The sequence below is a fragment of the Penicillium daleae genome, assembly GCF_028827525.1.
Source record: "Penicillium daleae strain IBT 16125 chromosome Unknown utg000008l_segment0_segment0, whole genome shotgun sequence".
Classification (NCBI taxonomy): Eukaryota; Fungi; Ascomycota; class Eurotiomycetes; order Eurotiales; family Aspergillaceae; genus Penicillium; species Penicillium daleae.
Genome location: NW_026623156.1, coordinates 3,496,037 through 3,523,689, shown reverse-complemented (window position 1 = coordinate 3,523,689; position 27,653 = coordinate 3,496,037). Strand labels below are relative to the sequence as shown.

Genomic DNA, 27,653 nt, shown 5'->3' with positions numbered 1-27,653 from the left:
TCTTAGCTCATGAGACACCCAGAGATTGAGATTGATGTCTTCACTCGATCTATGGGTTTCTTGATTACAAGTCCCTCGTTTCACCACTAGCTTAACCTCGCGCTACTGGTAAATATTAGCCCGTAAGGACTTGGTGTCTCGGTGGAGGCTATAATTGCTGGCGAAGTCTGTCCAGGTGTATGGTTAATTTTAGCAGTCAGAGTAGACTCATTGATCATGTAGATGGCGGCCATGGACATTTCGACTCGCGAAGCCATCGTAGGAATCATGGACCTCGTCCAAGCTTTACGATTGATAACTGGTGAACTTATGGCCGCATGATGACACATTGCTCTAGTTGCTACAGGGTAGAAAAATAACCGCAATTCTAATGTGGGCCTTGATGGAATGGATCACAAAGGGCGCGAGTTGCTTCCCCATTCCATATACCTCGAGCCGCATTAGTAGCAAGATATTCCTCAAAAAGGCCGGTAAGCTTACTCGGATGAGGCTGAACTAAGGCCCGCCACCCGCCAGCCCGCCAGCAATGCTTGGCACCGACGAAGATCACCAAATAGCCTAGACAAAGAAAAATAATTATTGGCGTTTTGTGGGATATACCCCCAGTATTGGTATTCCAGTTACTCTCCCCCTCATATGGCCTAGTGGTCTATCGACCTTTGGGTGTGCCCTGAAAAGGGCAAACATGTGATGGGAATAGGTACAGGCCTCCAGTGTCGAGTATAACCTCCACGGATGGTCGGGCACATCCCTAGGCGGGGAGAGTGGGCGGGCGGGCATGCGAGGTGGTGGTTGTACCACTTCGCGAATAAAGATCTTTTTGTTATTTTTTATTTTATTTTAATCCTCTCTCCTTAAGCTTAAGCTTGTATTATATTTTATTTCTTAATAATGCGTTTTGGAGGTGTGGAAGTGTGGTTTTTAGGAGGAGTGGAATCGGGCTGACTTCGATTGGTGTACCTCGGCATCGTGGGATAGCGATGGAGCATCGTGACGATGTATATAGGGAATGAGAAGGCGCGGGGTTCGACTCACGGAGCTGACGGCCTTGATCGTTTCAAATTACACATTTAAACAACTCGGGATTTCCATTCCTAATTCGAATCCATCGCTCTTTCGTAAATAGCGCTTTAAAAACATTTCACGGGTATTCTATCAACCCTCCATCACCGTCTATTTAGTCGTCTCAATAACCTCCCCCAGCATCACAATTCCAAGCTTCGACTTGTCCAGGAACTTCTCCTCGTCGGCCGCAATCTGAGCAGCAGCATCGGGAGCGTAGACCTTGGCACCGAAGGCTTGGAAAGCAGCCTGGTCGGTAAAGGTCAACTCGGCGTAGGCGTCAAAGTCAAAGTCAGACTGTTGTCCGACAATCACCGTGGCTGGAGTCATGGTGTTTCGTTCGCTGGCGCCCTCTGCGGCGACCTCGACGGCGTTGCGTGCGACGTAGCTGCGCTTGTGGGAGAGCGGGAAGTCGTCGCTGGTGAGACGCTTGATGAGCTCGACGTGAGCTTCGTAGTGGGTCTTGAAGTCCTCGAGGGAGAGACCGGGTTTGCGGTAGGCGTAGATGAAGGCCTTGACAGACATGGTGATGGGTGGTTTGAACAAAGAAAGAGTGTTCAATTGTGGCGTTGAGATGTCGGGGATGGAAGTTCGATTGGATGAGATGGGGGTTCTTTTGGAGAGACCTGGAATTTGACAGGTGTTTTGTTGCACGGTGTGCTGGGAGATCAGAAGTCGACTAAATAGGGGGAGAGGTGAGGTTGTACACAGAAAGTACACAAATGCAGAGCTGCCTACGATGCTCACCAAGCAACAAGCAAAACCTGGGGGCCAAACGGAGGGGTAAACCGGGGGCCAAGTCGGGGGCCAAGAACCGCTCCAGGCACACTGCCGGACCAGGTGGGAGGCCCCACTGCGTCCGCCATTCTTCGGTTTCTGCCATGTCTCGGCCCCATTGCATAGTCAGAAACATGTCAGAAGGCAGTGATACGACTCCTTGCAGCTCTTTGTACTACATGACTACCTCACAGCCCCTAGGTATCCTCCATTATGACACACACACACGACTGACTTGTACGGAGTGCATTTCCTGGCTTATGCTTATCAACGACTCGATTCATGCGGTTTCCTCTCCTCTTACCCTCCAAGGAACCCCATACCGATCTATTTTTGGGGCTGAATTCCACTGATATCCAGTTTGGGATGTCGACAATAGAGTATATTCAAGCAAGTCAGACTTTCAATACTCATCGCCATACCCGTTTGAACAATGAAAGATTACCAGACTGTCAATTGTGTCAATTCTTGGATCAACATCGTTCTCCCGGCCCAGGACTTTCAACTGCTCTCATCGACCCATGACAGCAGTGACGACGGATTGTCCGGCCGGTGCTAGCTCGTCAGAGGAATTGTATGTTTCTGGAAATGGGCTGGGAAGATGAGACTGCGGCCTGAAGGCTGATATCATCTCACGGATTCGGATACCTTGGCCGTTGGCGACGTATATAGATGGACCGGTCTAGTCAGAGGCAAGTCACTTTCTGCCATCAACTCTGCTTCTGCCATTCAAGATGTCTGGAAAGACTGTCAACAGGGCTGTAATAAAATCAATTCACAAGCTGCTGGACTTGCATCGTCGAGAGATATATACATCGCTACCGCTTTTGAAGTCGATCCGATGTCAAACCTACACTCTTTGGCTCTTCTGCGTCAATGATCTCAAAACAATGGTCTTTCCAAGTATTGCATTTGCCTTCTTCCACTCCATACGGCTACAGTGGACAACATTTCTTTCCCGCCTCCCTCTGATGCTCGCCTACACATGGTTCAATCTCCTCGCATTCACGGTCAACAACCAGCGACACCCGGGTTCAGTAGCTGAAGACAAGTTGAACAAACCATGGCGACCCATTCCAGCCGGTCGCCTGACTCCAGCACAAGCTCACACCCTTGGGACTCCTATCCATTCCAACCGCCTTGGCCGTGAGCGCTTTCGTCGGGGGTGGAGTAGTTCAGAGCGCACTTTTAGCAGTCCTAGGGACTATCTACAATGACTTTGGCGGTGGCGATGGCCACTGGCTCGTTCGAAACTTACTCAATGCTGCTGGGTTTACATCATTCGCCTCGGGAACACTTGAAGTTGCCATGCAGTCATCTCTCCCGAGGTCAGTCACCCCGTGGATCTTCTTGATCGCGATGGTTGTCGGTACCAGCGTCCACGTGCAAGACATGTATGATCAACCCGGTGACGCTGCGGCGGGTCGACGTACAGTGCCATTGGTGATCGGCGATGCAGCTGCTCGGTGGAGCATCGCCGTTGCTGTGACTGGCTGGAGTATCTTATGTCCGCTCTACTGGGACTCCGATATGTTGGGCTACTTGGGTCCATTGGGGCTGGGTCTTTGGGTTAGTCTGCGTTCGCTGACGAGGTGGACGGTCAAGGAGGATAGAAGTACATTCCGGATCTACAACGCATGGCTTGTAGCGCTATATGCGCTGCCGATGACCCATCGATACGGTGGCTCTGTATAAATACTCCCTGTTGATTTTCGATTGGCTACCATTAGATCATTCCCCGCTTTAGCTTTGCAATAAATGAGATCTTCATCCTTCAATCCCGCATCCATAGAACCACATACTGGAGAAATAATGTCACGTCGTTCAAATTTACTGGTCGTGATTGGCTGGAAAGGGGGTTTTCAAGCCCCTGCTTCCCGCTCCTTTACTAGGTCTGTTGAAGGGGTGGGGCTTACTTGGTGGGCTTAATTGGAGGCCCTACTTTAAGGCTTGATTTCACCAGGGCCTCGGCACTATTGGGTCGCCTGACCTGCTGATGGCACTACAGTGCAAATTCCCAGCTCGGTAATTGATGCCTCGTTTGGGTTACATTGACGCTCTGGCTGCATATTGCATTCTGCAGGATTCTAAGTAAAGATAGTCTCACTCGCATCAGACAATATAATCATCTAGTCGAAAAACCAGCCCTCTATCTAGACGAGATAGAAGTATCCTGGTTCTATCGCGACCAGTAATACCAGATACTGCTAGCGTATACTCAAGATGGTATAGTCCTTCCGCGTATCTTCCGTGGCTTGACCGATACGGCGATATTCGAGGACTTTATTGCTGAGCTTCTTTAGTATTACGGACGATAGTCGGAACCTAAGTCTATTATTGTGATGGATAATATATCGTTCTATCATTCTAAGAAGATTACGTAGATCTGAGCTAATGCTAGTATAAAATTGGTATATCTACTATAATACTCGCGGAGTTCTTCGCTAAGCTCAAGGGCCTTATTAAACGTAACTAGGGCTACTTTGAAGATGATCCTAGCTAAGGATTTGATTCCTTCCTGGAATGGTGTATTAAAGTTGTTGGTGCGAAAGAAGACAGCGGAAGAGGTCATTTTCAACATGCCGGCCTAAAGATAGAAGCTTTGAAAAGTTAAATACATATTACAGTATAAGAACATAGACCACAAAAAGACGTGCATAGCAATACAACGATCATGATGACTTCTAATCCATCTTCAAAAGCTATATCATGTCTCTAGCAGCATATCACAGCGACATCGAGGACCGCCGCAGCCTAGTTGCATTTGGGGAGTTTTTCTAACATCATCAGTCATGCCCAAATACCAGCAAGAGGTGACATACTGCTCGAGCAATTACTATCCGTAAAGTACCCATTGACGTAGCACGTCGTCCCCAGATATGTAACTTGATCCCAGGAGCTACTCCCATTAGCATCGCATCCAGCTCGTCATAACCCAGTATCAAACCTACCAAACCCCATTGAAGCAATCGCCATGCTTCCAGCACGCAAAGACGAGACTATCTCCCTTGGGAAACCCAAAGATCGCGCCTGCGTCTAACTTCGCATCGTACCGGCAGTTGACAGTGTGGTCGACATTGACGATTCTGCAAGTCTGCGCTGATGCGCGCTTTTCAAGGTCCAGCTCTCCATCTGCTTCGGCTTCGGGGTCCGCGACGGGGGCAGCGGCGGCCAGGACGGGGAGGAAGGCAACTGCGAGACCGAGGAACTTCATCTTGTTTCGTTGTTAACTGCTCTATCGTGAGAGACCCTTGCAGAACAATGGTGTACTTATACATTGGAATTTTCATATCCTCGTATTGCTCAGCCCGCTTCCTCGTGTTCTCGCCCAATGCTGCTATTCATAGACAAATAGCGCGATTTGTCCAAGGTTGCATTCTCGTATCCAGCCATTTTTAGTATCTTTAACATCCGAGGTTTAACATCAATAACAAGGAGTTTCCCAATGGCAGCTGCACAAGACTTGTTTGCTGATTCCTTGATGGGCCTTTATTTAGTCAAGTCTATCCCCTCGTCCGTCCCGGGAAGGATTTTTAGCGCAATTTACTAGCGTATTATAACAACGCGTTCTTATTGGCTAGGCCCTGTAATATGGCAGTAACCAGAATTATTGTAATTAGTCAGAATTATGGAATTTATCCCAACGTTGCCCTTTGATACATATCGCTATCCCACACTCTCCGCAACCAGACTTCCCTCGTGAAGCTTGTTGACCCTTTTTGCCTTTCTCTCTTTTGTACTGACACCACACACAAGCCATTCGCCTATCTAGGCTAATTCGCTGGTGATTTCTAGGCTCTATTTGCTGGTTAGGTCGTGGTGACTGAGCTGCTGCTGCAAATAGAAAGAGTTCTTGGTGTAGCTTCTCGCGAAAAGCTAATTGGCTAGGAAGTTTAGCCTGCTCCTACTGCTTGTAGATATATTGAATGCGATAAGCATTAACAATAGCTGCATCCAGAAAGAAGTCAAGCAGTGGGAACCACATGCGATTAGTCTTCCGATGAACATCATAAGTAGCCCGATACCGATTCGCTATATCAACACTACCCATATAATGGTTATAGTCGTTAATAGCGATAGGAATCTCTAATTCCTTCTTGATATCAGTACCAAACGGGGCACGCGCAATAGCTGCATTGGTTGAGGTTGCCGCTGGCCGCTTTTTCTCGGTAGGCACATCCAGATATGGCGAAAGGATAGTAGATAGTAGTAATACTATGTTATTATCCTGCCATGCGAGACAGAGAACCCCCTTAGCTTCAGACGCATATAATTGTCCCCAAGGAATAGATTTAATATGGTCTTTTAGCTCGATAAGCTGAGAGGGTATCCCGCCTTGCTTACGTGTAGTGCCACATGCGCCACAGCGTATTTCTCGTAGTGCTTTGAATAGGCTAACCGTAGAGAAGTAATTGTCCATGTAAACTTTGTAGACCGTAGGCTGGCTAGCAGGTTGGCCAGCAGCTTGGATAGCAATAGTAGCCTTGCTACACCGAATGGCGTTCCAGCGCCATGCTCTTGATGTGCATCATGTGCGTAGTCGCAAGCGCTGCCCGAATACGGCGCAGGAATTTCAGAGACAATAACAAGTGGACCACAATCCACTCAACGGCAGCTAAGCTAGGGGCTTATTCTCCGGATAGATATAGTCATGCACTGTCTGATGGCGCTAATGCGTAGTACCCGGGCTTTGATTGGCTCTCGGTTGTTCCTCAACTAGTTGCGACCCCCGCGACCCTCGAGGTTCGTAACACCGCTCAACCGAGTAGCTCGCTAGGCTGGGAATTACGTTAAAGTTAATAATGCTGACCATCAAGCCCAGTCTCACAACATCGTACCATACAAACCTATCGGCCATAGCTTTCCCTTTATATATGACTTAGTGATATACTTCCGTTATATTTCGCACACGATATTAGCGTATTATAGTGGCGATCATTATTGCCTTCTATGTCGCTAGCTACGTCGGAAGCCGTTTTTGATCATCTACTCGAGAAGCCCTACTTATATCTTGTTGAGATGCCGATTTTTCTTTAAGGCGAGTTTTTTATACAAGCAACGAAATCCAACATCAGCCGCGCTCTTGCGTGCAGTACAATAAATGCTTAAAAAAGTGCTGCCCGGCAATAGGCCAGAGAGCACAACGTTGATTTACAGCATACAGACTTATCAGTTTTTTTCATATTTCCATTTTAGAATGGCGAATTTGGGACAGCTAATCATTGCCGTGAAACAAACAGGATAACTGAATCTTCTTCCCTGTTTAGCATCGCCCAAGGAACAAAGCGGTCAAAGAAGAGTTATTAACCATGTCCTCAATATTCTTCCTATTAGTAAATTGGATCTGCAACACATCCAAGATTAATGATTCCTCCCTAGGCTTTGAGTCAGTCCTCTAAATAGTTATATGCGCAGATGATCAACGTTATGTAAACGACGTACAAAGTGACTCTGATGACAGCAGGCAGGTTGTTTTTCGCATTTTGACCCGAGACCAGAGTTAATGATTGGCGTGCCTACAATAAAAACCCATCACTATTAGCTCCGAGGTAGACAAAATTTATGAATTGAATGCGATAAGTAACGTACACTGTATACCAGTGAGGAGTTTCTGTGCCGCCGTAAGACCGAGTGAGCTTAAAAGCTTCACCACTTCGGGTGAGTCGCTGCTTTCAAGTGCGTTATAGCAGACTTGTTGTCCAACATCACACTTTGAAGTTTTGGGTGGTCCATTTATATGTGGACAGGATAATGCGGTGGCAGCGATAAACGATATTACGAGGAGTACTGAGTTGCAATAAAACATTTCGAAATCCTCGGAACTTAGTCTAGGGTTATGAATATAATCTTACTATAGTGGTTCCATAGCTGTATATATACTAGGGCCTTAAAAGATTGACCTAATTGTTATTATAGAATACTTAAATGTTTATAGAATTTCCCTAAGAACGGGCTTATATTTAGAATACTTAATACGTACCCTTTTATAACGAGCAGTATAACCTATGATATTTCTATACTATATTCCGTTGCTTAGTTATATATTACTAGAAATATGCCACAGCCCAGAACCATCTAGCCACCGCTCGGGACCTACCAGCCTCCGCCTGGATTTCAACGTAAAACGGAAATAGAGATTTCCCTATTTTTTTCATTTTCTTTGACGATTTTATCTGCAACTGCCGTGGGGTTGTCCTGACAAAAAGCTATACGTAGTATAGACCTCGGAGTCGCTAACAAATTATTTGTTGATGTCGAATTAAGGGAAAGCCTTCCAGGAGCCCTGGTAATAGCTCCTGCGAGCAAGCAAGATCGTGCCTGGGAGCCTCAATCTCTGCCCGAGGATCCAGCACATCCAATCGCTAATATCCTTCATGCTCCCCATATCTTTCATGCAAAGGGTGTCCTGGGTTTAGCAGTCTAATTACTTGGCCTATTGCCATCTCGCGAGTCACCCACCACCTCTCCATCCATCTTATGTTGTTACTCAAGTAGTACTCTATAGTCAAAGTAACCTTAAGTCTATCACCATATTGATTAGGTCGGCAAGCACGGGGTCTAAAATCAATTATGAAGTATACTAGAACACACTCCCGGGGGAACGGGGCGTTATGAGAGCCAATTTTAGAATTCGGATTAGACTACGCTGTTGTCCCATAGCAATCGTAGCGGCGAAGTGGTCCTTGACAGTGGCTGCTGCTAAGGCCAGCGAGCCACTGTCGAAGGACTATAAAAAGACATCGGTAAGGAATAGCTTTGATCGGTGGTTATAGGCTTGGAGCTTACAAGACTAAGCCCTAGAAACCGACAAGATACCAGCGGCAGATTATTTCCGCCGGCCCTCGCATGTAAATGAACAATGCTGGCCTGAAAAGCATTGTCTGTGTTAGTCAAAGCCCAGATTATAGTAGACCCTTAGAACTGATGTGGGCTCCCTCTGACAACACTAACTCCATTTCGATCCTCACACCGTAGCCAGTTTAGCAAGTCCATTCGAGACAAGTTGATTATATAATGTGCTTCCAATCTGGGTTTAGTGCTACTCTGGACACTGCTAAGAGAGTTCAGTAACATTGTGTAGGCTCGACTCGGCAGTAGACCTTGCGTGATGTAGCCAGAAATGGATGCCGTGGGTTTTCAACCAATAGGGTCTTATAACTGGAGTTTTAATACTATTCAGGGCCCCCGTCCACACGGAGGCCCGCGTGATGTTGTCAAAAACGGACGTCTTGGTTTTTAAACCACTGGGGTTTAATAACTGTAGTTTTCAGACTTTTAAATATCTTTAGGTGTTATTCCCAATGACTCGAGCATTATACACTTTTGCTGTGTCTTATGAATGCTTTGTATAGACGGAGAATCCTACGGAGTCGTTAGAATGATAGAGAATGGCATTGAGGGGAATGGAAAAATAGATTGCTTCGGCTGGAGTAATTGCGTTATCAAGGTTCTTATCGGGTGGCTGTACCCGTAACCGAAACCACCCTAATCCGTATTAGGTTATTTTAGGAACAACTCCTGCTAAGCCGTATCACAACTTTTAACGTATGTATGTACAGTATTTGGTTTCAGCCGCGATCTGGCGATCTGGCTCCCCCTCTTTTTTCCCTCTTGCTCCACAGCCCCTGTCAAAGTCAACCGCTTGCGTGGCAGCGGCTGTGCTTGTTACCTCAATAACGCACTTTTCAACCCTACAACTCATCAACCTCAAAACCCATCAACCTCAAAACCTTCGCCCAGGCTCCGCATACGCCGATCGGCTGCCTACACGCTCCCTTCCCGCCACTCCTGTTTTGTCCTCCCCTTCATTCTTCCCCTATGCGTCGCAGTAGTCGTACTACGCCTGGTGGTTATAATGAACCGTCCTCTAGGTGACGAGCTGACCTTTGAGTAAGGCTTTCCCTAACCCTCACCAAACCCTTGGCATGGAATCTAATCTTCTACGCCTCTAGTGCCGATCATGAAGCATGTTTAGAGCCGTCAAAAGCCAACTACACAGATATTTTCCGAATTACTCCCGCTGAGCCCTGGGCGATCAACACAGGCAGTTGGTTCCTATTCTCATCGGAGCCTAATTTGCGCTTCCAAATAAACCGAGCTTCCTCCTGGAAAGGGGGCTCTATATTCCCGATATATAATATCTGGAGCCCCGCTTACTTCGGGATCTCGCTACCGCAGCCAGAGTCAACATCTTATAAGCTAAGCTGCAACGACATTATTGTCACTAGTTATGAGGACGATATAGCATCCCTCAGGACCGGAGACACCGCGTCTATTCCTTTCGAAATCGCGAACGTTGTCGGCGGTATTAACGTCAACTATCCCGGATTTCTGTGCGGCAAGGGTTCCTCCCTATCTCGAGGATGGATAACCTTGGCGAACAGGGAACGATGGCGATTCGACGAGATCGGCAAATTATATTACCAGTTCCAGCGCGTGGATGAGCAGGTACACGACCGGGAATTCCTTAAGGGATACCGCAACACGCTTCTATGGGAGCGTTATAGCGACTTAGAGTCGAAATATGGAAAGGGTCCGGCGGACCTACCATTTACCATGGATCAGGACACGCGCCTCTGCCGGCTCAATGTGAACCGTCACCAGAAACGGCACTGGGACCCTGATAACGTTATTGCTATTATGAACCAAGAAGGTATTATCTTCGTCGATGGGTTAAAGGAGGCCACTGAGATTGAGACTGAGATTGAGACTGCTAATATTCGGGAATTGATTCTAATGACGGGCCTCGCGATCGCGAAGTGTGAACGCTCGGTTTTCAAAAATTGAAAGTTGTTTCTGTGATTTAAATTGCCGCGAGTTTCTTGCGAGTATTAATTATTCAGCTTTCTGCATTTAGCTTCTTCGGCCATTCGAGCTGTGGTGAAGGACTAGCTATAGCAGCTTCGTGTAAAATACATACATTCGCTGAGGTCTCACATCTGTATTATACAATACAGACACTTTTCTTTGGAAACGGTCTAGGGACCAGGGTTCGACGATCATATCCTATCAAGACTCGCAGATTTCGGATTTGTTTTCCAGAAATGAAATCCTTAGAGTGTGGAGGTATAACTGATTTCGGAATCTAGTGTAATGGGCTCAAGGGCATGCATAGGGATGGACACAGGGATACTGAAGGAGAAATGTATCAGAGTTTTGTATAATATACAGTATTATACGTAATGCAGTTGTTCTAGAAATAAAATAGATCTATCTTTAGGAATGGATTAATTACAGCTTAGCCACTTATAGGTTAGTGTAGTTTAGCCAGCTTCATCACTGCGAAAAGAGTATATGTCCTGGTGATAATCGAATTAAAGTGGATGATGGGAAACAATGGAGCGATTTCCCCTCCGATAAATATTCTGATTCAATACTTTATCATTTTCTTCTCTGAGGCTGAAATATTGCGACAGGCACATAGAGTGCTTTGAAGAACTCTTGGACTTATCGTCTCCAGCGTATGCCTCACGATTTGAGGCCGATATGCAATACTTTCCTGGACGTATGGAATTATGCATCTTGCAAGAATATGTTAGGAGATGGATGATCCGAGTCGGTGTTCAGGTGTGTACATCATGCTATGAATCCTAGAATCCTATAGACGCACCCTTTGAATGCTCAACATATCCCAGGGAACCTACTTTTCCAGAGCATTTGTGGGGTACATGTGCGAACGAAATAAAATCAGAGAGATATTTGTCTCGAGACCGACCCAAACTATGACGAACGCCATTCTCTGAGCAGTGCGCTTAGAAACTGGCAACAAAGATTATCCGAACAGGAGAATGAATGAGATCTAGCCGTGAAAGGAAAATTAATCATTTCTTAACCTGGCCAAGCAGAGCAGAGCAAATAACCAGAGGAAAGGACAAAAAAGGAATGCGTAACGTCTGCGCCACATTCGTCCCAATGAAGCCATCACTCAGGCTTTGTCCCCGATTTTCGAGGCCTATGCCCTCTTTGAGATATCACTATTTTTGGTCCATCTTCTGTCGATTCGGTGAGATAGAGAGTGCAAAATGTGGTGAAGAGTTGCTGTTCAACGCCTTTTCTTGAAATCATGTGGATCCTGTAGTTTCAAGTTCAAGAGAGAGGGCATCATCTAATGGATAAAGATAGAATCTTTTTACTATTAAATAGGGATATTGTGGCGCTTATCATGGTCATCTAATGGCCCACGTCTCCATCGTTTGACCCCGCGCAGGAATTCAATCTGTTCTAAACTTCAGCAATATTGAAAATGAATTCAATATATGAAATTAAGTGATATGTATACTTTAATAACTGTCAAATACTCGCTAATACAGAACCGTAAAAAGAAAAATTGTATTCTTGTTTTCCACGCCCATCTGCTCGATCTGTGCTTACGCTCGGTTGTCTGTGTCTGACTGCACCTCAAACTCACGCCACAAAGCGATCTCACCTTGTCTGACTTTGACTGGCGTTGGGGGCAGGGCTTTGTTATAATGTATGTTCCGCCGGTTCTCCCAGGTAGGCCCCAAAGTCATCTCGGTACTACCCTGGCCATCGCTATGCTGCCGAATGTGCTTGTGAGATGAGCCATACCAGGTCTCATTTTGCTGGTAGACATAACGCTGGTCGAATCGACGGCGACGCTCGGGGAAGATCACCGGGCCAAGCATTGGGACGCAAGCGACGATGATCCCGACTGCCATCTCAGCCACTGTCAGTATCGCACTATCCGCAGTGCAGTATGTAAAGTCGAGTAGGCTACAACGTAAGACTTGAATGATGCGCGCTAGATTAATTGCAGAGATACTGTATCACGTCAGAGCATGTAGCCATACGCAAAGCCAGAAGGATATGACTTACCCCAAGCTCAACGCAAAGGTGGCTATCACGGCAGCCTTCTTCTGTTTGCTCATATGCAAACCCCAGATAACTGGCACTGGCAAGATCACGATGCCGATATCGAGGGCCATATTGAATGCAGCTGCGGCTAACTCGGCTGTTCCTTCGTCACCGCATTTTCCCTTGACATTTTCATCCCAATTGGACGCGATTGGGTGACAAATTGCCAAGGTTGTCGTGATACTGCCGACGAAGAAGAGACATACAATGCTCATGGCACCGTAGGCAAAATATTGGAAGACTTTGGTGGGGAAGGCTTGGACATAGAGAGCTAAGATAGCAAGTCTGAAACTGGCAATCGAGATGGCCCAGAAGAATTGTGATGAGAAAAATGCCTGCACAGGCCACGTTAGTAACTCTTCGGTTGATTGTTCCTGGAAGGCTGGGGATGGTACCTTTAATCCAATCTCCCTTTTTGATTGTGGAACATGGAGAGCATGAAGCCCAATACCACCCGTGATCGTGCCGGTTGGTCCTGTCAGTCTTGACACTGGGGCAATTGTAAGCAGCACCTCTTACCGATAAGCAGAACGATGCTGTACGCAATAAGCATTACCAACGAGATGATGCAAAGAAAATCGTGGATTTTGACTTTACGATGGATAAGTTTCATAGAATAGAAGCGAAGGCCAGTAGCAACCATTGCAAACAGATTCAACACCACAAAAGATACAATCACTGTGATCTGCTTTGACGCGAGGCCAGCCATGGTGAGCAGCGACCGATGAGATGCGATGATGCGGATTCTGGAAAGTCAGATTCCACTCAAGCAAGACACGTTCCCAACCAAAGATAAAATGTCAGACCGCAAGACTTTTGGCCTGGGGGGCTAAGCCAGCCCGCGTGGTACATGATTTAGGCCTCCAACGGAAATAGGTCTGAAGTAGATTTGAGTAACTCTTCAGCTGGTAATAAGACTGATTTTCCTCGAGACGAGTCTAATCGTCCATCCAAAATTAATTAGGAAAGTGTAAAAAAGCTACAGCCCCACTGGTGAGGCGAAAGCGAATGGCCCTAGCCAAGTCTAGTGAATAACTCGGCTTAAGGCAGATCTCCATGGTTCGCGTGGCCGCCTTAAGGAAATCTGTAGATCTGCATGCAGATTACTGGGCCCCGCCTAAGCAGCCCCTCCGGCTCTTCAATCGTAGATGCATTAGCTCATTCGAGTTTAGTTCTGCGGTTCATGTGGGCGAATATCGCAAAATGGGCAGTGCGGAGACGTTCCTTGCAACTTCAACATACCAACTGAAAATAGAACCCAGCGAATAGACTATGCATGCCATGCCTGCCTTGGGTTAGATACAGTGTCTCTGTCTTCGTTCTATTCGAGATTTCTGGACCTCGTGGGGGCCATGTGGAGCCATACCGTACGGTAGGATCGTTCAGCTCGAGCTATTCATAACACTATTGATCCTGAGATGCTGGCCTGTGCCCTTTCAGGTTCCACGCGGTTCTGGTGACGACTGAACAGAGGGTACTTATTTCTCGGGGTAATATTTAGTATCATACAGACCATTCCAGCCCCCAAAAAGAACATCAGCCAACAGCGCCAAGTTCCTGGTTACGTTGAAGCACAGTGGCATTGTTGTAAAATTAGCCACACAAAATGTCTAAAACATTTCTTGAAACTTGAAACATACTGAAAGATAGAAAGTAATCCAGGCTTTTGCTAGATAATCTTTTTGAGAAACTAACTTACAATAATCCCATTCTCTTCAATCGCCACGTTCTACTCCATTGAAGATTCACTGCAGGTCCTATCGCATGATGACTTGGCAAAAAAATCTTGCAGCAACAGTATTGGGCATAATTGCTCACCTGGGTATATTCATTCGAGGAGAATGGCACCTTCGTGCACCCGGGGTTGTCGTCTGCCATGTATCCGCTATAGCTACAGGTATCTCCTTGCATATCCATAACCTCCCCGAAGCGGCAAGCTCCATAGCTGTGTGGTGGCTACAGCTCTTTACATTATATTTGTTTGGCATGTTTACGACCATCACAATCTACCGTCTGTTCTTCCACCGCATCCGTCACTTTCCCGGTCCTCGTGTTGCCGCCGTCAGTAAACTGTGGAGCGTCTACCAATGTCGAGATTCCCGTAATCACTTGTTGCTGGATGGGCTTCACAAGAAATATGGCAATTTTGTTAGAACGGGTTAGTTCCTACTTGTACCTCTAGAAATAAAGGGCTTAGATAAACTAAAACTGGATTTAGGTCCCGCTGAAATTACTATCTTCCACCCCAAGGCATGGGAGGTCATGGACGGAGCAGGCAATGCCAACATCCGCTCCGATTGGTATGACATTGTGCACCCTCGTATTTCGCCCATATTCTCTCGCAAGGAGGAAGATCACACCGAGCGACGCAAAGTATGGAATCGAGCACTGTCAACAAAATGTGCGTTCATTGCATTCGTTGCACCTTTTCTAACCCGCAGCTAATTCATCGCCCAGCAATTCGTGATTATCTCCCTCGCATCCTCCAACAAATCGGAACGCTAGAATCAATCATTGCAAGTGCAAGCGCTGATGGCCAACCAGTAGTACCCAACGACATCATGCAATGGTTTGCTTTTGATTCTATGGGCGAATTTGCGTTTAATGAGAACTTTGGTATGATGAAGACTAAGACGTGGCACCGAGCTATTATGCAACAGCGATCTGCACTCGCCATTCTTGGTTCTCTCAATCACACCGTTTGGGCTATTCGATTGGCGTTCTCTTTCTTGGCCCGCTTTTGGCGTGTCAAGGACTGGATGGACATGATCTCTTTTTGTGATCAATGTATGGAACGACGACTTCGGACTGAGGCTACGCAGTCCGATATTGCTTCTTATTTTATCAAGGAGTTTTACAAAGGCAAGAATGAGAAGAATTGGGTCAGTAAGAAGCAATTGCTCAGCGGAAACACTGTTTCGGTCATTGTGGGTGGAAGGTAGGTACTTTCTACACCATGATCTGTTGCGAATGCATACTCATACCTGACTAGCGACATGACGGGTCCGAGTCTTATCCTGTTGTGGTACTTCATGGCTTTGTATCCCGAGCAAGCTGAGCGCGTATACCAAGAAATCAAGGATGTCGAGTCTTCTGACATTAATACTCTGGCCAACCTGCCATGTCTCAATGGGTTCATCAATGAGAGTATGCGACTGATTCCAGCCGCTCTTACTATGGGCATACGCTTGACTCCTCCAGAGGGCATGACAATTGATGGGACCTACATCCCTGGTGGAATCAAAGTTGCCGCACCGAGGTATACAATTTTCCGAAGTACGTTTCTTGGCTGGAAGACCGGCTTTCGATCTCACAAGTCTAACCCATTTACCACCATCTTAGTGGAAAGTGCATTCGAAGATCCCCTATCCTTTGTCCCAGAGCGCTGGTATAGTCGACCAGAAATGATCCGCGAAAAGAGCGCCTTCGTGCCCTTTGGTGTCGGTATGTAGCCTATTCAGCGTCCCTTTGGTGACCCGCCAGATCTAACGTGTATAATTTTAGGTCGCCGGGCTTGTGTTGGAAAGAATTTAGCTCTTACCCAGATCCGCCTGGTGGCTACGATCTTGCTCTCCCGCTACCGGGTCCGTTTTGCCCCTGGTGAAACGGGCGAGGCCGTGGAGCGCGACATGCGAGACCAGCTCACGGCGCAGCCTGGTCGGTATGCAGTAGTATTTGAGCCTCGAGATCAGATAGTCTCAACATGAAGGTGAAAACTCGGTCTTCTTTCTTTTAAGCCATTAGTTTTGTCGTCTTATGTAATCTCTAAAGAAGGTTAGTTAGCTAACTAGTTAGTTGAATTACCTACCGAGGTAAGCAATTCATGAATATAGCCAGGCACCTGAAGTAGTAAACAAAGAAATCCCGGAGGAATGCTGAGGCTGACAAGGTGACAGTCTGACAGGCTGACCGCCTTGCTGACGGCCCGCACTCTTGTTCCTCCCGTTGCCGACGGGCCCCATCTCTTCCCCGGTTCTTAACTGTCCGGGTCCGCATCCGCATCCCCACCTAAACTTATCAATATCAACTTCAATTATGCCGGACACTCCTTCGCAGACGCAAAAATCTTCAGATCCTGCCAGACAAAATGGATCAGTCCGTACACGGAATCAGATGCCCTGTCTCGGTTGCCGATCTAAACGAGCTCGGTGTGAGGTTGTCGACAAACCCCCTTGCACTAGATGTTATCGAATTGGCTGTGAATGTGTGTTTCCAGAGGTGACTCGGGCCAAAAGATTTCTCCATGACCCCGGATTCATACGATGCGCAGCATGTAGACTCGCACACCTCCGATGCAACATGATCGATGGACGACCTCCTTGCACGAGGTGTCGTGAAACCGGCCGAGAATGTGTCCCCCGAGAGACTGCCGGACCTTCACAAGCATCTCCACTCAAAGAAACGGTAGGCGCTACATCTACACGAGATGATCAACCCCGTAGTACTACGGGCACTGCGGTTCCACGTCCAACTAAAGCCTGTGTGAGCTGCCACTCACGAAAGGCTCGGTGTGAAATCATCGACCAACCACCATCCACAGGACGCCGTCGTGGGAATCGTGAATGCATCTTCGAGAAGGACCACCCTCCTCAAAAGAAGGTTACGCGCGTGAGGAATGGAGCACGATGCGTGACATGTTTCCGCGGACATCACCGATGTGAGATGGTCGATGGTCGACCACCTTGCGCAAGATGTCGGGGTATCGGCCGAGAATGTGTGCCTCAAGCGCCTTCAGATACTCCCAGGCCAGCTGCTGTAAAGCCCTCTCTGCCTTCAATGACTACAGGTCCTAAATCTGCCATCTGTACAAGCTGCCGAAAACACAAAGTACGGTGTGAGGTCACCGACAATCTAGCTTGCACAGAATGTCGCACAAAGCATCGCAAATGCGTCTTCGAGGCTCCACCGGTTGAGCCATCGGGCGCGTCCTTTTTGATGTCAGAATTGTCGGAACTTACCCCTCTCCATTCCAGCCCAAGGGTCTCTTATCAGAGCGACGCGGGCGAGGCTGACTCTAGCGAGAGTGATTCCAGCCAGAGTGACTCTTTTGATATCAAATCGGAAGTTTCGCAAAGCCCTGTCCCCCTTGCGCAGATTCCGGCTCCTGAAAATCATGACAATATTGCTTCTGCCGCCAATCTCGTAAGTGAACAAACTGATACAACACAGCCAACACAAATTTCACGCACGGAGCCGGCAACCTCACAACCAACTGCTTCGGAAACCCCGGTATCTAACAATGATGGCGGTATTCCTCCTATTGGCAACGCCGTAAATCGCTTCTCTGATACAGCACAACCGACACATTCTCCACGCACGGACTCAACAGCAACCACTTCCGGATCCGAGGCATTCATATCGACGGGCTTCTGCTCGTATGCGTCAGAATCCGGCCAGACGACAGTATCCGCACTTTCTCAACCAAGGGAAGATATTCTTGACTTGTGGGACAATTGCAACTTTGTTCGCCTCGGATGGTTAACCTCGCAGGAAGCAGTGACTTATCTTGATCTGTATGAATTCCTCGGTCATGTGTCAATCTGGTTTTTCTCTAACTCTGTCTCAGGTTCTCCCAGCATCTAGCGCCTCTTTCACGCATAACAACTCAAGACCTTCTCTCGCACGAAAACCATGAGCAACTACTCAAAGAGGATCCAATGTTATGCTGCACTCTCCTGGCCATATCCTCTCGATTTTTTGCTCTCCCGGGTCCTGGAGGCCCGTCTCGAAGTCACTATGTTCACAGCCAATTGTGGAAGTATTGTGAGGTCTTGATTCAACGCATTCTGCTCGGACAAGAAAGTTACTCAAACGCAGACTCCCGAGTCTTGGGAGCTATCGAGAGCCTTATGTTGATATCCGACTGGCCCCCACGATCAATCCACCTCCCAACTGATAATCCCGACTGGGATGGCCAAGTGATGTTCCCAGAGCGTACTCGCCGAGAATTCAAACGAAGAAAACTCAACGCTCCATCGATACGGTGGCAAGAAGATGTCTTCGAGCCGGTGAAGCAGGTGGGCCAAATGTCTGGGAGACTGCTAGGCGTTGCAGTCAATCTCGCTTATGAAACTGGCATCTTCCCCGATAAGCCTCTTGTATCCTTTGTCCCTGAGACTCGGCACCTTGCTCGGTTTCACCGCACTAGAAACCTACTCTGTGTTTACGTCAATCAGATGGCCAGTCGACTGGGCTGTTCGTCCCCTCTGCCGCAAAATATGTCCTTCGGTTCGATGTCTGTACCCCAACAGAACGAACCCGGGGGTCAATTGTCGGACTCTTGGACGGCCCTATGGATGGATTTGACGAAACTCATAAATTCGGCAACTGTCACTTTCTCTCCGTCACATTCTGCTATGAAGGAGGTGCTGGCTGGATATAACTTGCTTAATCTGAACTGGACTCCCTCTCTTGCTCATTGGCATGACCGATTCAGTTCGCAGTTGTCGGGTAAGTTCTCATCAGTCGTATCCATTGCGCATCGCGTGATCTACCAGGATTTGAGTTGCTCATATTATTACTCGAAACAGGAATGCCCCTTGAACTGGGCTACTTGCTCTTTATTGAATTCCACCATCTCAAAGCATGCATCAGTGCCTTTTCCATTCAAGCAGTCGTCGAAAGAGCATTCTCACAAGGCATTGCTAAATCCGATAGTTCCGACAAACATATCAATAGGCCTTCCGTGCTTCCAGAGGACCGAAAATTCATTGACGAGACGATATCTGCCAGCTGCAAGGTCCTTGACCTTGCCACGACGATGCATTTAGAAGGGAGACTACGCTACACTCCCCTGAGAACCCGTCTTTGCATCGTCTCAGCATCGATTCTCCTGTTAAAGGCTATCAGCCTTGGTGGCCGCTCCCATGACTTGAAAGTCAAGATGGGAACATTGGATCAGTGCATCGCTGCGTTGCGATCGTGCGGGATTGACGACTTGGATTTCTTGTCTCGATTCGCCGAACTCGTGGACCAGCACCTACGTCGATTCCGGGATCAGTTCACTTTGCTACAGGATCGTCCGAAGCCGCCTGGCGACGGTCACGCCAATGAGCCCTTCGGGGATGATTGGGTCGTGCGACCGTTCGATCCCAAGATTGCTCTGTGCTCGTCGGACAGAAAGGCGATCCCCCTGGGAATCGATTCGAATTCTCTTGATTTTTTAATGAACCTGTTACCTTTAGGTGAACAATGATGCTGCATTTTATGTACCTGCACGCAATTATGACTGGATGACTGTCTGGTTTTTGGGTTGCCAATTACTTCCAGGCATGGACCCTGTACATTATTCTTAGCACATATCTTGAGAGAGCCATAGTCATACGTCAAGCATTTGGATTACGAATACATCTCGGCTAACTAGTACCCAATGGAACGGAATACCCTCAGTCTCACCGTAAACGTTAGATATGCAATTTGACATCAACCTTTGCTTTCTTGATCCTCCACCGCCATGTATCCATCACATGATCCTTCGCCCCCCTTGTCGCATGCTTGGAAAAGCAACTGCGTCATTCTTTGCTCCCTTTTGATCGCTGGGCGAGTCCATGTGACCAGCTTGAATTCTTTATAGTTCAGCCAAGGGCGATTTGGCATCCTTCCAGAAGGGCATCCCCTGCTTGAACCATTCAATCAAACCATGTTTTTCCATTCCCCAACAGGGGCTTGCCCGGTTAAACGCGGAGAGTCCTGGCCAGTTCACACCGGGCCGAGGACACCACCCCACTTGCCCCGGACTCCGACAAACCAGAATATACGGATTGAGTAACATAATCTCCCTTACTTGCCTTTAAACCCTGGAGAAGCGGGTCGGTCAGGATTTCTAACTTTTTCTGAGGTCAGCAGGGACACTACAGAAAAAAGAAATTATTGAAACATTCAAAATGCCAGCAAAGCGCTAATGTTCTACAACATTTTTACACGACTTCCATGACACTATCCTCACATAACGACCCCATGGACACGCGCAAGAGATCACCAAGGTAAGTCCGAGTTTATTCGAGCTTTAGAATTCAGATATGGCATTTTCTTTTCTCGTCACCCAGTGATACACTATCTAACATTCCGCAAAAGTAATTCCCCAACTCCCGACACAGTCTTCTTGGAAGCATGCGACATTTACTTCCGACACTCCCATAATAAGCCCTACGGCTTCTTCAATGCCGAACTCTTCCAGCAAAAGGCAGCAAAGAACCTCGTACCCCTCCATCTTCGCCTCGCCTTGATCGCAACTGCCACTCGCTACTCCTCCCGCTCGCAATGGCGAGAAAGGAAACAGAGCACGATCGATGGCTACGCCCGATGCTCCTGGGAGCTAATTGTGACGTCGCAGAACGGGTTAGATGACACCGATGATGTGACGGTGATTCAAGCCCTTGCCCTCTTGGCTGTGATCGATGCCACCGGTGAGTGTTGTCAAATCGGAGGTAGTTGTGTCGATGACATGCTGAACAAAGACAGCTGGCCGGCGGCGAGGCGCATGGGTGAAAATCGGTATGGCAGTACGAATCAGCCAAGATTTACAATTGATGCTCGAACCAAGCGCGAAATTCTCCAGCTTGGAGCGCGATGAACGGAGGAATCTCTTCTGGTCATTATATCTCCTTGATCGCTTTGTGTGCTGCTCCTTCCAACGACCGCCCGCGATCAAGGACTCGGATTGTCTGCTTAATCTACCCACGTATCGCAGTTCGGGAAAGAGAGAGTCAACGACGACATTGAAGGGCTTATTAGATGAGAATAACCGAGATACGACGCTTCGCCCGGGAATGTTTGGTATCAGTATTGCATTAGTGTCCGTACTTGGGCGGACGATCAAGTGCATGATGAACACCGAGGATAATCAAGAGAAGCCCTGGCATCTCGATTCTGAATACCGAAGGATTCACCGAGACTTGGAGTTTTTAAAAGAGCTAGCCGTCAACAACAGTCCCGTCCTGGCTGCGCCGGGAGAAGCTCGTCCTCAAGATGAGATGCATGACAGCGATCGCGAGCGCATTGCGCATATGGTCCTCTCTCATACTTTATACCACCTCTCCCACTGCATTCTCAGCCATCCATATCTCCTCAGCTTGAAGATACAATCCGTTCCAGTCTCCGATATGCCGCCCGCCTGGCTGGAAGAAACCCGCGCAACGTGTCTGGTACATGCCGGTTCTTTAATCACCGTTCTTGTGGAAGCCAAGGCAGCGGGGTATATGCCCGTCCCTTCGGTATACAGCTACTGCATCCTCGTGGCAAGCACCATCCACGCACTCTATTTGCACAGCGACGATATAGCCGTCAGCCACGGCTCGGCCGAATACCTGAAGACATCACTCGAGTACTTGGGCGAAGTGTCCGAGTTATGGACAAACGCACAAATGATAGTAAGACATGAAGTCCTAATACAATCCACATAGCATCAATATCCCCATCTAACCATCCACCCCTCCATCCAGGCCAACGCCCTAAAATCCTTCGCCCTCCAATGCGGCCGATACAGCGACCTCCTCCTCCGCGAGAAACCGCTCGTCGACGAACTCACCCCCACAGAAGCAGCCGTCCTCCGCTCCGTACTCGACTACTGGGCCATGATGGACCCACACAACGCAGTCTTCGACGTCGCGCAGAACGGCGTCGACGGACTCCTCCATAACCCTGACATCGGGCCGGGTTACTTGACGCCACCGACGCCTGGTGCAGTGGCAGTGGAGGGGATCACGTTGGGGGTGGAGATGTCTCACTCTGTTGGGTTTGGGCAGAAGAGTGGTGATTCGGTGGATCCGGATATCTTGATTCAGTGGCCGGCGTCTATTATGTCGCCGATGGCTTCTGAGGATGGGGGGTCGCCGAGGTGGGATTGGGATTCGGAGCTTAATGCTATGAATGATTAGGTGTTTATGGGTTAGCTGAGTTCACGCTTATTTACGAAATGCGTTTAGCGGTAGCAATTGTCTTGAATTTATTCGTCTAGTTGGACTTTTATTGGTTATATCCAGTCCTGTTTAGTCCATCCTCTGATCCAGACTTGCTATTTGAAGTTGTCTGCCGGAGCAATGATGATCTCTTCAGGATTGCCCCTCGTTAGGTATATGTACACCACCCAGTGCAGAGGTTACAATACTCCGTTCCGTGTCTGGCAGTTCAATCATCTCACTTGCTCACGAGTGGATAAGTTGACTGGCCTTAGAAATCCCGTGTTGGCGCGAGAGAATTGCTTTTTTTCTCGCGGGCCCAACGAATCATCGCAGAGAGCGAGGTAGGGCCAAAAGTGGGGATAATATATTTAGATTGCTGGGCCACACAGAATCGTTCCCGCTCGATGCATGCCACTTTTAGACGGAGTTACTGTATATATATTATTATAATCTTGTAGATGCGGACTGTACAATGGGCTCTTCCTGTATAGACTTCAGCCGGCCACGGTTGAGGTTGTCTTCCTCGTTGCTCTGCTAGCATAGTTAGAATCCGTCCCAGGAATTGCAGTGGGATTTGGTAGCCACCACCGGACGATAATACGAGGAGCCGCCAACGATCAGGACCTCCCCGTTGAAATAAAACATTATTAGTCTCCCGTCAATTCACATACCATTTTGGGACGAATGCATCGCAATGTCAACCAGGCCAGATTCTCAGCCGCCCCGCATCTCGGGCTATCTCGATATTGCCCTCCCGCTTTGCAGGTTGCAAGGAAGAAGATGGCATTATTTCCCATTGATGCGTTTGTGTGGCCTTCTCTCGACTCCACTGCAATGCATTTGGCCGTACAGCACGTCCTGTAAAAGCCGGCAGTTCACAGCCGAGCGCAAGTGTCCAAGAGCGCAAATGACAGGTGGGAAAAGCGATGGATCACAGTTCGGCTAGGTCTGGCCGAGGAGGGTGTTCGCCTCCCCTCAGCTTTGGGGCCAAGCCACCTGCAAGGCTCTTCGATGGCGCTTGCATGTACCAGCGACTTTGGGGTGAAGTGGCCCATGGGGGCGAAGAGGGTCTCCGCGTTGGGTAATGGGGACTTGGAGGGCTTGTGCACCGGAAAATCGGAATGCACGTCCTCGGGTCTAGATCCGCCGATCGTGCAGGATTATTTTGGAGGACGGAGGACTCCGCAGGAGATTGGCGAGCCGTGAGATGGAGGACGATGTTGGAAGGAATCGAAGCAAAGAAGAGAGTCCGCACGTTGAGAGTTTGGACACCAAGCCATGATTGTGGTTGTGAGGAGCCGGAACGAGGAAGAGAAGGAGTATTATTTACTTACCGTCGTATTTACTTCCAGCTCTGGCCCTGGCCCTGACCCAGACCCAGACCCAGGCCCAGAGACCCGCCGTTTCAGTTGTTGATGGAGTGTCCTCCGCCAGTCCGGTGTCTCGTGTCTAGACCGCCCCCGAACCCCCCGAGAGACGGGAAAATCCCAATCCCCAAGTATCCTCGATCCTTCCCCTCCTGATCTTCCCCTCTCGTCCTTTGGCTCCTCTTCTCAACTTCACCACCTTCAACCACCTTCCATGCACCCTTTCGGTCCCCCGAAAGCCATGGTTCTCGTTCTGCCCAGATAAAGCGAGAGAGAGAGAGTTGCGAGCACTTCGCATTGTCACCAATCCCATATGGACTATGTCCGAGTCGCCCAAGCCCGATGTCCCTAACTCCGTCCACCCTCGCCCTGCCATGTCCTTCCCCTCCTGCAAGTCGGAATGCCTCACCGATGGATTCGCAACGGTGCACGACGACGGAGATGCACAGTTCGACGCCTCCGCCCGGTGCTGGAATGATGTGGCCCAGACCGCCACCATTGAGCAGCTGGTGACCCTCAAGCAGGGGCTGAGAGCCTTGGACACCGAGCTGTTCTGGAAACGGCTCATGGAGGATATCACCTCCATCTCCAAGGCCCAATATGGCTTTGTTGCTCGGCGAGTACATGGCGGCGAGCCCATGCCCGAACTGGGCGGACGCCGGCCATCGCTGTTCGGGGCGGTCTTTTACTACAACGATGGGTACCAGAATGTCGGACTACAGCGAAATCGATATTTCGCCGGCGGAAACCCGCTGCTACATATGGACCATGAACGACCGTGTCTCATCAAGGAAAACCTCAAATCCCTAGTCTCATTCGGCGACGACCAACTGCCCTTCCCCGCCGACGCGTATCTGGCGATCCCACTCTTCTCGGCTGGCAAGTGCCTGGCGCATCTCGGGTTGATGTGGTCCAAGGATGGTCTCCGCAGTCGAAACCTGTCTTGGTCGTTTCTCGAAATGATTCTCCACTCCCTCGAGGACCTAATCGTGCAGCGACTCTTGCTGGACGAAGTTTTTCCGGACCACGAAGACTCTCAATTCCCGGCCCTCGAATCTCCCACTCGCTCAGATGCTGGACATGACCATATTCGAGACTCTTCTCATTTCACCGCCCATCCACTCAAACCGTTCGCCAAAAGTCTATCCCATGAGCTCCGAACCCCGATGCAAGGTGTGGTTGGCATGCTGGATGTCATGCATGCCACCGTGCGAGAGGCCATGGAAAGCAAAACTCCGGTAAAATCAGGTGGCATTTTTCAGGCTCTCAAAGAGGGCATTGAAATGGTCCAGGATAGCGCACGGCGCGCCGTCGAGGCGGCTGACAACGTCGTCCATGCGTACGATCTCAACATGCAGGTGCCCAAAACACCTCAACGGGAGCAAGAAAACGGAATGCTGGATCCAACATTTACCTCTGCCACCACCGAGAGCCGACCCAGTGTATTTATCGAAGGAAGTAACATCGCCGTAAACCCATATAAGCGTCGACGGAGCCTTCCTCTGGATATGGACACTCGTCCGGTCCGAAGGCAGAGACTTCGCGCAGCATCATCACGACAAGAGCTCTCTCCACGCAGCGAAGAAGTCAAGAACGCTGTCCACGAGAGTGATCAGATCGTTCATGCTACCCCCGCACGCCAAATTGAAGAAGTCATGGCTAATATGGTGGATCCCCGTCCTTCGATCGCAGTCCGACGATGTGCTCCTCATCTTCTCCTGGAGGGAATCAATATGAACATGCGAAGCCCGGCCCTCCGATTTACGAAACTGCGAGACTTGCTCCGTTTGGTCATCAACGAGTCTCTGCATGTCGGTGGCCGACCGGATTCAGCAACCAGTCAGGCGACTGCCTTTGGTGAGAAGATTGAAATTCGGTCTCGGTCGTCGAACGGGGAGATCTTCACCCAAATTGTGGACTGGTCTGTTGACCCCGCGTTGCCCGACACTCTTCTTGCAGACGACCGAGATCTAGCCAAGTTGATATCCTGCGTTTTCCTAAACGCGATTAAATTTACAAATAATGGCACAATTACCGTATGTGCTACTGTGGACTCTAGAACCAGTGATGTCCTGATTCTCGTCCGAGACACTGGGCCCGGCATCCCTGCAGCATTCTTGCCCAACCTGTTCAAGCCGTTCTCCCGCGAGGATGCATCTACTACCCGCAGCAAGGACGGTCTCGGCCTCGGACTGCTGGTCGCCAAGGGCCTTGCACGGAGAATGGGCGGTGATCTGGTTTGCGTGCGCTCTTCGACCACGGGGCCCGATCATGGTTCCGAGTTCCAGATTCGAGTGCCCGTGAACCAACGTGAAGCCTACAATGGGCCCGGAACACCCAACGAGAGAATGATGACACCTCCGACTATCAGCGACCATGTCCGACACGGAAGTGCGAGCAGCTTCATCTGGGAGTCGTCGTCGATTTTATCCCCACCTATTGCTCATAATCAACGAGGCCAACAACCGACTCCAAGCACCGGTGACGACAGCACTTCTCAGAGCTCGACTCCACCGCGGACACTGACACAATCCCGGTTCAAGCAGCCCTTGGGCCACACGCATGACAGGAAGCTTGGCGAAAAATTCCCTCTCCGCTTCCTCGTCGCTGAAGACAATCGGATCAACCGCCGTGTGCTGGTCAACATGTTACGAAAGTTGGGATACCGGGATGTCCTCGAGGCTGCCGACGGTAAAGAAGCCGTGCAAATCATGCAAGACATTCTATCAGCCTCGTCATCCACCAACGGTTCTCCAACGGGCGAGGCTGGCCCATCTACCCAGCCGTCTACCCCCGAGATGAAGCCCATCGACATCGTCCTGATGGACCTGTGGATGCCCGAAATGGACGGATATGAGGCGACTTCTCGCATTCTTCAGATGGTGGACGACCACCAGAGCCAGTGCTTTAGCGCCGATGATGATCCTCGGCGGATGAGTATCACAACCAATTCTGACGTCATAGAAATGGACGCTGTGACCAGTCCGATCCGCGCGCACCGTCCTCCTACCGTGCTAGCAGTTAGTGCGGACGTGACTGACGAGGCGCTCAACCGTGCCAGAAAAGTCGGCATTAAGGGATACATGACGAAGCCCTATAAACTGTCCGATCTGGAGCGACTCATTCTTGGATTCTGCGGTCCAATGGAGACGGTTGTGGCGGCTGCATAAAAGCCTTTTCTGTCAACAAAAATTCACCTCCGCCTGGAGAATTACACTATCAAGTCTTTCTTATGTGGCCTGGTGTGCCTTTTGCCTTTGAGAAGGAATTTGATTTAAATTCTCGAGGCAAACGAGAAATTATTTGGCAAAGTTTCTCATTGTCCTTCCTCGACATATTTCACTTCTTCTTGGCCATGCCTTATACCATATTGTGGACATTCCCACTCCTACTATTTTATTACCCCCCTTGCCCTGGACCTAATGAATGATGACCCCCTTCAAATCAATCAATATCACACTATCAATGAAAATTACTCTTGCATACGTTCAGTTCGTGATCTACTCTTTAGGTCTACAAACTCCTAGCACACTAGAATGACTTGAAACGACGGAAAGAAAAACTGTTCATTACATCCATTATCAAAATCGGCATGGCTCTGACTTACGCAGCTCTCAGCACTCCACCACCCTCCATTTTATTCCATGAAATGTAGGCCTCTAACACGTGTCTG

The 27,653-nt window shown here is 48.9% G+C and overlaps 8 protein-coding genes across 8 annotated transcripts; 5 read left to right on the top strand and 3 right to left on the bottom strand.

Moving 5' to 3' along the window:
* Positions 1 to 1,173: 1,173 nt before the first annotated feature.
* N7458_009806 (EthD domain-containing protein) lies at positions 1,174 to 1,587 on the bottom strand (the record flags this gene model as incomplete). Its single annotated transcript, XM_056913188.1, has 1 exon — positions 1,174 to 1,587. One exon carries the CDS (start codon positions 1,585 to 1,587, stop codon positions 1,174 to 1,176), a length of 414 nt encoding a protein of 137 aa, XP_056762037.1.
* Positions 1,588 to 2,729: 1,142 nt separating this feature from the next.
* Positions 2,730 to 3,534, top strand: N7458_009805 (UbiA family prenyltransferase; the record flags this gene model as incomplete). Its single annotated transcript, XM_056913187.1, has 2 exons — positions 2,730 to 2,985; positions 3,035 to 3,534. The coding sequence occupies 2 exons, from the start codon at positions 2,730 to 2,732 to the stop codon at positions 3,532 to 3,534; spliced, it is 756 nt and encodes a 251-aa protein (XP_056762036.1).
* Positions 3,535 to 4,571: 1,037 nt separating this feature from the next.
* Positions 4,572 to 5,064, bottom strand: N7458_009804 (putative MBL2-like secreted peptide). Its single transcript, XM_056913186.1, has 3 exons — positions 4,791 to 5,064; positions 4,662 to 4,738; positions 4,572 to 4,616 (listed from the first exon to the last, which is right to left on the bottom strand). The coding sequence occupies exons 1-3, from the start codon at positions 5,051 to 5,053 to the stop codon at positions 4,594 to 4,596; spliced, it is 363 nt and encodes a 120-aa protein (XP_056762035.1). The 5' UTR covers positions 5,054 to 5,064; the 3' UTR covers positions 4,572 to 4,593.
* A 7,142-nt stretch (positions 5,065 to 12,206) lies between these two features.
* On the bottom strand, positions 12,207 to 13,423 carry N7458_009803 (uncharacterized protein; the record flags this gene model as incomplete). The annotated part of the gene is made up of 3 exons (XM_056913185.1): positions 12,207 to 12,621; positions 12,676 to 13,189; positions 13,234 to 13,423. 3 exons carry the CDS (start codon positions 13,421 to 13,423, stop codon positions 12,207 to 12,209), a joined length of 1,119 nt encoding a protein of 372 aa, XP_056762034.1.
* A 1,055-nt stretch (positions 13,424 to 14,478) lies between these two features.
* On the top strand, positions 14,479 to 16,421 carry N7458_009802 (cytochrome P450; the record flags this gene model as incomplete). The annotated part of the gene is made up of 5 exons (XM_056913184.1): positions 14,479 to 14,872; positions 14,933 to 15,115; positions 15,172 to 15,652; positions 15,707 to 16,158; positions 16,219 to 16,421. The coding sequence occupies 5 exons, from the start codon at positions 14,479 to 14,481 to the stop codon at positions 16,419 to 16,421; spliced, it is 1,713 nt and encodes a 570-aa protein (XP_056762033.1).
* A 599-nt stretch (positions 16,422 to 17,020) lies between these two features.
* Positions 17,021 to 19,909, top strand: N7458_009801 (Zn(II)2Cys6 transcription factor domain-containing protein; the record flags this gene model as incomplete). The annotated part of the gene is made up of 4 exons (XM_056913183.1): positions 17,021 to 17,118; positions 17,157 to 18,227; positions 18,281 to 19,164; positions 19,245 to 19,909. The coding sequence occupies 4 exons, from the start codon at positions 17,021 to 17,023 to the stop codon at positions 19,907 to 19,909; spliced, it is 2,718 nt and encodes a 905-aa protein (XP_056762032.1).
* A 734-nt stretch (positions 19,910 to 20,643) lies between these two features.
* On the top strand, positions 20,644 to 22,589 carry N7458_009800 (fungal specific transcription factor domain-containing protein; the record flags this gene model as incomplete). The annotated part of the gene is made up of 4 exons (XM_056913182.1): positions 20,644 to 20,696; positions 20,788 to 21,119; positions 21,175 to 22,082; positions 22,155 to 22,589. 4 exons carry the CDS (start codon positions 20,644 to 20,646, stop codon positions 22,587 to 22,589), a joined length of 1,728 nt encoding a protein of 575 aa, XP_056762031.1.
* A 1,711-nt stretch (positions 22,590 to 24,300) lies between these two features.
* On the top strand, positions 24,301 to 27,150 carry N7458_009799 (CheY-like superfamily; the record flags this gene model as incomplete). Its single annotated transcript, XM_056913181.1, has 1 exon — positions 24,301 to 27,150. One exon carries the CDS (start codon positions 24,301 to 24,303, stop codon positions 27,148 to 27,150), a length of 2,850 nt encoding a protein of 949 aa, XP_056762030.1.
* Positions 27,151 to 27,653: the final 503 nt, after the last annotated feature.